Here is a 10,011-nt window from a genome sequence, read left to right on the forward strand (position 1 = left end):
TAAGTGTATCGTAATAAGTTAACCTTCGATGCGAGCAGCATAGTTCTCAAAAACCTACGACTTCTAGATATGGTGTTTACAACAGTAAAATAAGTACGAGGTCTGTTAGAAAAGTATCCGACCTTTGGCCGAAGAAAAAGCTGGCATAACTGGAGCGTTGGAAACCTAATCACCCTCAAAGTGGTCTCCTTGAGACTCCACACATTTCTCCCAGCAGTGCTGCCATTGTTGAAAGCATTCAGAGAAGGCCTCTTTCGGAATGGAGTTTTAGCTCAGCTGTCGTTGCAGCCATAATGTCCTCTCTTGTCTGAAATCGCGCTCCTTTCAATGGTCTCTTGATTTTTGGAAACAGCCAGAAGTTGCAGGGGGCCATATCAGGAGAGTAAGGAGCCTGTTGAACTACAGGAGTCTGGTTTTTCGCCAAAGAAAGTATGAATCAAGTGCGAGGAATGTGCAGGAGCATTGTCGTGATGGATGCACCAATTTCCTGTTGACCACAACTCTGGTCACAGCATCACGTAGGCGACGGAGGACATCCCTGTAGTACTCTTTGGTGATTGTTTGACCCTGTGGTGCGTACTCGTGGTGTATCACACCGCGGGAGTCAAAGAAAGCAGTCAGCATCACTATGACATAGCTGCGCTCTTGGCGGGCCTTCTTTGGTCTTGGTGACGTGGAATGCTTCCACTGTGATGACTGGGATTTGGTTTCCGGGTTGTACCCGTACACCCAAGACTCGTCGCCAATGATTATGGTGTTCATGAAGTCGGGGTCACTGTTTGTGGAATCCAGCATGTCCTGTGAGACTTCAACACGAAGTTGCTTTTGCTCCACCGTGAGCAGCTTCGCCTTGAATTTCGCCACAAATTTTGCCGCAACTTTCTTCATGGCCAAATCTTCGGTCATAACGGAAGTGCAGAAAAAGTGCAGATGCCCACCTCTTCCACAATTTCTCGGATAGTCACACGACGGTCCCGCATCACCACAGCGTTCACTTCGGCAATGACCTGGTCATTTCGGCATGTTGATGGCCGACCAGAGCGTGGCTCACTCTCCACCGATGTGCGGCCATCTTTAAGCCGGTTGTACCACTCCTTAATCTGTGTGCTGCTCATAGCATAGTCACCAAAAGGCATCTGAATCTTCCGAATGGTTTCCACTTGGCTGTCGCCCAGTTTCTGGCAAAATTTGATGCAGTAGTGCTGCTCCAGTCGCTCCGTCATTTTCCTTGCAATAAGAAAACCGACGAGAGCACTACGCACTACCTCACTCATACGCTGCGTCCCAGCGACTGACGCTATCGGCAGGCGGGAAAAAATTCGCACATGCGCACAAAGGTTCAAGGTCGGCTGATGCAAGCTTGTTTCATATCCATCAGGTGTTCGCAAAAAAATAAGGTCGGATACTTTTCTAACAGACCTCGTACACTGTTCTTCAAATTTCAGTATATATCTATAGTCGGGTACAACTTTAGAAGGCAGCGGCATTTGCCCCCTCAAAGAAACGTGTCGCTCAGCTTGTTCAGTGGCGAATAAGTTGAGGTCTATGACGCCTTCCATGTAATGATTAAGTCATATTTAGCAATGTAAGCGTATCAAGAATGTTGCATGGAACTATGCGACACATACCTACATCATTCTTTCATATGTGATGCACCATGTTTTTTTGGTCAGAAATGATAGCAGTGACAGAAGTCTTTTTAGCCTCCTATATGTTGCCTGCTATGTTTCCTTCTGGTTTGAATTTCTGGTTGGCTGACGCGACCCATAGCTTTCACTGCACTACAGGGACCGTTGAGACGGAGCATAAATTAGTTCTCTGCGATGACATGTCTTACTTCATCACCGCACGTGCGTCAAACTGCCGTAACATTGTCCTACTCTGTCATCACTATAACCCTTCCACGTCCAACGTGTCATTGTTGCTACACTAAGCCTGATACCTCAAAATTCAGGTTTCAGTGCAAAGTGCATAACAGCGTTTTTGATACAGGGGAACGAGGTTTCAGCTGTGGATGATTTGTCAAATGAATTGCTAATTACCATGATAATTATGTTATGCACATAAAATCTTTGTTTTTTTTAGTATGAAGCTACTCTCCATATCCAGAAGTAAAGGCATAAAGAAGTTCTATTTTTTCTCAATGTTGAATGGCATTTAAGCTTTGTGAAGTTAATGGAATTGTCGTGATGCAGCAATTAGAACCCCTGGCTTTCAACTGAATAGTTGACATTTCAAACACCACCCAGATGTAAAGATTATTGTTCTTTAATTTTTCTTTAGCGGTTCATTTCTGATGGCGTATCCAGCCATGCAAGTGCCGGTGGGTGATCTTTTATAACGGCTATAACCGTTAATAAATGCCTCTTACTAGGCAAACCTTTCTGTAAATCAGTTAAATTAGAAACACTGCTGAATTACAAAGTGTTTTGACCAAGGTATGTCTTTTTTACTGATGAGCCACACTTTGTGAAGAACAGTAACAACCACCGTGTTCAGTGGTCCGCCAATGTCTACTCTCATGAAGTGCAGCACTACGTGAATATATGGATGCACCAATAATAGATGAATGGCAAATGGAAGAATGAAAAAGAAACAACCTGTTTATTTGTCTACCAAGTGCTGTATAAGCCTATGTAGTGTTAAACAGTTTCTTTATAGTCACCACTGTTGGCATTAACGTGTGTGGACAGAGGCAAACATTTTTTCACAGGTGATGCATCAATATTGTATTCGTCCTAGCAAATGTTTACCTTTTCTTTTTAAAAATAACTTAAATATACTGAGTGTTGTTTGCCACTGTTGGCTCATTCGAGCTGATATGTTACACATAGGTAGCATTTCATGGTGGGTTCAGTTTAATACCACGTGTGTGTGCATGACTTGCCTGTTTTTTTTTTCACAATAAATCCCAAGCATGTGTCATATGTGATGAAGCCATTCAGAAATGTCTATTTTGCTGAAACGAAACGGTGGCGCAGTCTGACACCACTATGTTGAATAGCACATTTCATCATAGTCTTGACAGATAGCCACCATACTTTCCAATGTAGTGGTGATGGATGGTGCCACCATATTACTGCAGTGAATTCGGCATTTTCTGAATGGCATCACCACGTACGATGCATACTTTGGATTTCTTGTGGCCGAAGCATGAAAGTAATGCATACAAACATGGTATTGAAGTGATTCCACCATGAAGAGCTATCTCTGTGCAAAATTTCAGCTCAAATGTGCCAGTGTTTTAGCTGGAAGAGTGGTCTATAGCTTGCCCTGATAGCTAAGCAACACTCAGTACAAGCCTAACCATATCACTACACAAAACACTGGTTAACTCGGGTCACTTGACTTGTCCGAAGCCACCACGGGCAATACGTCGACGTCAAAGTCTTTCACATAGTCCTTGGCGTACTTTGGGTTGCAGTAGACTAGCAGGCGCTTGTCCTTGTGTGCTTCCAAGCCAAGTTCAAGCCTCAGCAACTCCCATGGCACGTCGAGCGCGTGCCGTTCGGCCCACAGGTACAGCTCGCCACGCTGCTTGGAGCCCTGAACTGGAACCTCGAGTGAAAAGCGACATAATTGTGCATGAGCGAGTGAATACATTAAGAAATCAACAAGAATGCATTTAAAATAAAAGCTGGGCTGCCAGGATTGTTCTTGGATGCAGGACAGCTGCACTTTCATAAAAAAGTGGCCTAACTTATCCGAAGGAATTGAAACCAAAGGCAGCCCACAGGTGACATTCTGTTTATAGAGATGTTAAATTTTAATATGCACTCTTAAAAGTATGCTTTACCAAATAGCAGAATTTTACTCCTTAATCTGGACAACTTGGAGTACATGGACATTTATTTGCATCAAAGAGCAACATACGTTATTGGCTAATTAAAATTTCAGCTAATTACTCCAGGGCTCATAATAATATTACGGATTGGAGCCAATGAGTTCACAAGGCAGGTCCACTTGGAAGGAATTCTGAGAGCAACACTAGTTTCAAGAAATGTGTTCCCATGGTTTGGAAAGCGCACTGGTGTTCCAGCTAAATTTGTGTTGCACTGCTTAAGAAGTGTTTTGTTAAAAATGTAAGTGAAACAACAGCGTATTTTTCTGCAAGTCTGACGCCGTTTGTCTTCAAACTGGTGCTCATTTCAAAATTCATTCAAATTAGACGTGCCTTGAGAACTCTCCGGTCTTGCCTGCGGCGGTAGCTTAATGGCGAAGAAAGACAAGAAAAAAGATGGGATTCAAACCCACATCTTCCATGTTACGCGTGCAGTGCTCTGCCATTAAAGCAGCACTAAAGGAAATACTTAAGTCAAGCTAGATTGAAAGATTAGGCTTTTGTAGTAACGAGTCATGGAGCTACGCCAGCAGACAACCTCCTGCCGAGGTTTGTGTCCTAGATCTAGCACTGGGAGCGTTAGCGAGCACCATTCACGGCCGTGGCGGCAGATGTCTTTAAAGTGCAAGTGTCACGCAGTATGTGAACCTAGAAGCGAGCAAAGGACCAGTAAACCCTCGCATACTACCTCGCGGCTTCAAGGCACACGGCAGAAGTCACAGAAAGCACGTGGCTTAGCCTGTCGGACCAGATTTTTATCTGAAAATGCACCACGTTGGAAACCTTGCGGTGCACCTGTCACTTACACGCAAGTCTGCTACATTTCAAAGCCAGCAGGTCCATTTTATTCACCCTGCACGTTGCACGTTCATATAAATTTGGTTCAGTGCACATCTAAAACATGTCCGACCCCTCCTGCACTGCATCTACCCCAGCTCCGAAGAATGATGTGAAATTACTCTGCAAGAGGACCAGATTGTGTGAAACGAATGGTTAGATGCAACATATCCTGATGCTTGGAACTCTTTGGCCATATCTGGCCCTTGTGCCAACAAAATCCATAAATCATCCAACATTTTCTGAACTACTTCGCTAAGGTTGGGCCTGTTGGGCCTGTTGGTATGCCATAAGTATCTACAATGTTGTACACAAAGAACACGAACACAAGAAAAAACGATGGGGCACACAAGGCACATTGTGTGTCCAATTGTGCGTTGTGAGTCCCATCGTTGTTTCTTGTGTCCGTGTTCTTTATGCACAACATTGTACATACTTCCTCAACTAATTCAGGTAAGCGCATCTAAAATCAAATCGACTTTGTTCTGTAGACCTTAAAAGTACTGTGTCAAACTACCGTGTTTACTCTTATAACACCCAAACTCCGCACTTTCATTGTCAATAATTTGGGGGTGAAAAAATTTTTTTCATTAATGTTAACCCTGCCACAATGCCTCCTTCTGCACAACATCTTTGGGAGTGGGCCACAGAGGTAGCAAGCTCCAGCGAGGAAACGGAACTTGATTAGCAGTGCTGAATCTTGAATAAAAGTGTTTCGCACAATTTTCCAGTATGTGACCCCCTTTTAGTAGTACCAAACCTACCATGACCCCCCCCCCCCCCTTCTGAAAATTTACTTTCTTCAATGACGCAGATACATTTACATTTTAAGTTATTTCAACCATGTATTTGCTTTCTTGATACAACCATATCTGCTGAACTGCAATCATGCAGTTTCGGGGAGACAAAACTGGCTGCGGTCGGAAGGTTGTGTTCGGTGAAGTTTTCTTTGTGGCGATCGAAGGCTTAGATCGCCATTTGTTTTTCCATTTTGCCATCTATCTTGTGGCCAAAACTAATATTGCACTCTGCATAATAAACATAATTATATATATCTATATATATATATATATATATATATGCTTCTTTTACTCCTAAAGAAAACTGCGCTAAAGAGTATGGGCACCCAAACAGAAAATTCATCTCTGTTCCAGCAAGCAGAACGTACATATAATTGGACCTCCATGACCCCTAGAAAAAGGCCCATGACCCATTTGGGGGTCATGGCCCGCAGTTTGAGGAACAATGGTCTAGCCAATGTTTTCATTATTATGTGCATCAATTGCGATATTGTCTGCAGTTTTAGTGGGTGTAACCGTGCCAAGATTTTTTTTTTTTATGTGCAGTTCTTACTCGAGTAAATACAGTAATGGTGAGGTGCAAAATTTCCTTAACTAGTTCGGGAATCGCATCCAAATCAAGTCGACCTCATGTTCTGGACTTGGGGAAAAGAAGCTTTCCATCGATGCCTATGCAAGTTTCGATCATAATAGCCTACACGCATGACAATAAATGGAATGCAGACTACAGAGCAAGAAGTAACCATGATCATCTGCAAATTCTGTCTGCAGCACGATCCACTTGTGTCAGCAGACTTCTTTCTAGTAATGCCTGCGAATTTCCTACCCTAATCACAGATCAACATTCTACTCTAATACCGCATTCTCGTGCTCTATTTAAATTACCGACAGTTCTGTCGACTTCAATGGCGAAATTAATTATTTCAGTGAATTCAGATTCGGTCGCTGTCAAAATCTATCTGTCGAAATTCTATTACAAAAGTAAACGGTAAGATGCGCATTCTAATAACTCTAAAAGAAGATCGTACACCTTCTGCTACCTTGTTCTCGCTCAGATTTAGCTACGCGATCACATTTGTTGATCCGCATCGTTTTAAAGAACACACAGTTCGACAGCACAGTCGCTAGAACTCGAATTCGATGAATTTGTGAATCGACGGATTTCGACAGCTCTGGCCGCCTTCGCAGTGAGCACTCCACTGCCGCCGATCAGTTAAATCTTCACGTCAGTCAAGTCGCGCCGCTCAAGTCAAAAAGGATGATTACTTTCATCTGAGCTCGGTGCGGTCGCGTCGAGGTGCTGGTTGTGTCGCCGATGTCGATGCGATGTTCCTTGAGCGGCTCGCCGAGAAGTTTCATGGCAGCTGCGTTTCCCCGAAGCGTCGACATGGCCATCTTGTAGTACTCCAGCTCGCTCATCTTGTAGCCCAGGTAGTTTTTAAACCAGAAAGAGCTGCAGACGAGTCCGATTCCGGTCCAACCGGAGATCTGCATCAGCGTACTCAAGCTCGGCAAACGCATGGTGCGTGACCACGGCCGCGCTTTCCGGCCGCCACAACTGAAGTCAGGAAAGTTTTCGGCACACGTCCGTGTGCGAAAGAGTAAGGTAAAGCGTTCCTAGTTTCCGGTAACCCTGATAAGCATCTCGGTGGTTAACGCAAGTACACTTCCACAATCGCAGTATGCGCTGCACCAGCTACTGTGCGGTCGCCTGCAGTTCGCACAAGCCAAGCTCGACTTGGATTGGCTTGTTTCAATTTGGTCGTAATCGTAGGACAATCGCGACTGCGCTTTAAGTTTTGGTTTCGGTCTTTTAGTTGTGTTTTTGCACGATACCGCTGTTCTTAAATTCGAAAGCTCAAATACCTAAGTAGTGCAAGTTCTCGATATGCCTCACAAAGTTTTTTGTGCTATCAGCATGAATGCATGTAGTCGTTTAGGCAATAAACTTTAAAAGTAGTGCGAATGTTGTTCGATTTCTGCAGCGCACACATTCGCGCACTGCCCCAATAATTTTCCTTTAAGGAAATGGAAAATTATATTGTACTTGAGGCTTAGCATGGTGCGCAAATTATTGTGATGACGATTAGCTTACGGCGCTGCATGCGTAAGACGCATGCAGCGTCTTACGCATGCTGTTAAATGACGTTTTCCTGCGGCGCGTTCACCAAGCGCCGGCCTAAAATAAACAGTGGCTGTTGTAACTCTTGCAAGTCGACATGTTGTACTTGATATAAGACCGCTTCAATGCATGCATAAATTTGCACTATATTTGTTTTTACATACAATTTTTTCACATGAATACTTGCTTCTTTCGCACCTATATTTTGAGAGAGCGCACATGCATTGTCTGCGTACTGGTGTGTGTCGCGAAGCTTCAATGCATAACAAACAAGTTTTCCAGCATACCGACCGATCATCTAACATTATAGTGCAAATTAAGCTGAAAACCACATATAAAGCAAACGAATGCATGTGCGACATTGGCTCGGACCGTATGCACTAACCGCGCAATTTTATAGTGCGTCTAATACCGGTAAACGGAGGTCAGAAAAAAAAAATTCAACCCTTTCTTGCAGCGGTCTTCGGGTACCTCATGTTCACTTGCAGCGGTGTCTTTTCTCGTTATCTATGACTTCTATAATTGCAGCCTTGTCGTTCCACGGTTCGTTTGCACAGAGTCTATGACATGGGGGGAAAAAAGTCCCGTTAGCCTTGTTTTTGTTTACAGCGACGACCAGCCGGCGAGGTTCCGGGCATGCAGACCTTCGACCTCGCTTAGCTTCTGTCGCGTTTCCCTTGTCGTCTGCTCACTTTGACCCGTCCGCTCCTCGGCACGCCGTAGCCATGGCAACCGCCCGGGTCGCGCCGGGCGATCACGTGTTGACCTAGTCGCAAGGAGCCCAGAAAGCTAGACGACAAAAAGAAGAAAAGCACGGAATAAGAAAGCACTACTGCCACCAACACAACACTTCGCTATGGAAGCTCGGTGCGGAGACCGCCAACCGCGCGTCCCAGACCTGTCACCTTGCGTTTTTCGCACCTGAAAAGGCACGCGCCTTCGAACCATTGAACCAGTACACGCTCATTTCTCTTCCTTTTCTTTATTTCGCGCGATCGCTGCCTCGAATATCTTCAGCGACACTCGCGGCTGATGACAACAAGCGCTGCTTGTTCAGAAGAAAGCACGTCGTCTGCTTCCGGGCCCGCAAGGATCTAAAAAACGTCGTTGCCATGACGACATGTTTGAATGAGCCAATGGGCGCGAGAAGGAGGCGCACGTGATGCTACGGACGACCAATCGCAGCAATGATCGCGAACCAAAACAACATTCTGGACCGCGTGTCGTCTGCTGCTGCCAGCTGTGGCTGAAGGAAGAGTTCGGGCAGCGCGATTTTTCTCAAATTGATTCCGTCTCGTAACCCAGTTTTCCAGAGAAGCGCGCGCTTCTGTGGTGATTTTTCGTCTTAATTATTAACCGAGCGATTTCGCCGTAGGCTAAAATTTGATGTTTTCTGCTGGTGAGGAGCAAGCATGCATCCCGACATTCATCACGTGTTACGTTAACTGTTTGGCCTTCATCAATTCCACACCCAGCTTTTTGGAAGCGACGCCGGTGGGTCGCAGGGTGAGCGTCACTGCCTGCATTGCGGTGCAACGCGCCTCTGATGCTATCGGTTAGTTCTCGAAGACGATTTTGCGTGCGACAACTATCTTGATATGTAATCCTGAGACGCAAAACGGCAAGCTAGGCAGCGTGCTGTTGTGCAATTAAAAAAAAAAAAAGCTTTCAAGCGCCTTTTTTTTTTTTTTTTTCGAGCATTCCGAAAATTACAATGTCCAGGCTTCCGCCGGTTACGAAGTGTATACGCTATTTCAAAAGTTAGTAAGCCCAGCGTCCTTCTAAAATCTACAAAGCTCAACCGTTCCAAATGTTGCGAATGTCAGCGTCCTAAAGGTTGCGAATTTCAACGTTTCAAAGCTTTCAAAGTGTAGCGTTCCTAAGGTTACTAACCCGAGCATTCCGAAAATTATAATGCCCAGCCTTCCCCAGGTTATACGAAGTTGACGTAATTCACGTCATCTTCAGTAGAGATAAGACACACATAAGGTCGTAAAATAATGATCCGCCACTTTTTTTTTTTTTTTTATGTGTAACTGCGCCATCGGTTTCAAAGTGTGGGCATCTCGACGCTGTTGATAGCTTTCACGTGACGTCACGCACCCACCTTATCACCGTATCGGTGCACGGTCAAGACATGGCGACTACGAGCACTTCAGTTCAATCCTTCTTATTGAAAGCTTTCACGTGACCTGAGGGACCCAGCTTATCATCGTGTCGGTGCACCAGCATGGCGGCTACAATGACGTCAGTGCAAGCCATCTATATGATTCAATACAAGATCTCGTGAGCCGAGAAGCTTAAAGTTCTTCACTGATGCACATCGTGTACGCGTATTAGATGTACTAAACTATGGGTTGAAAGTAAATCGACATAATCAGCGACTCCCTGTTTTCTTGGTTTGGTGATAT

The 10,011-nt window shown here is 44.8% G+C and overlaps 1 protein-coding gene across 1 annotated transcript; it reads right to left on the minus strand.

Moving 5' to 3' along the window:
• Positions 1-2,589: 2,589 nt before the first annotated feature.
• On the minus strand, positions 2,590-7,219 carry LOC119432425 (uncharacterized). The gene is made up of 2 exons (XM_037699592.2): positions 6,745-7,219; positions 2,590-3,558 (listed from the first exon to the last, which is right to left on the minus strand). Exons 1-2 carry the CDS (start codon positions 6,997-6,999, stop codon positions 3,331-3,333), a joined length of 483 nt encoding a protein of 160 aa, XP_037555520.1. The 5' UTR covers positions 7,000-7,219; the 3' UTR covers positions 2,590-3,330.
• Between the last annotated feature and the right edge of the window lie 2,792 nt (positions 7,220-10,011).

The sequence above is a fragment of the Dermacentor silvarum genome, chromosome 11 (assembly GCF_013339745.2).
Source record: "Dermacentor silvarum isolate Dsil-2018 chromosome 11, BIME_Dsil_1.4, whole genome shotgun sequence".
NCBI classification, from domain to species: domain Eukaryota; kingdom Metazoa; phylum Arthropoda; class Arachnida; order Ixodida; family Ixodidae; genus Dermacentor; species Dermacentor silvarum.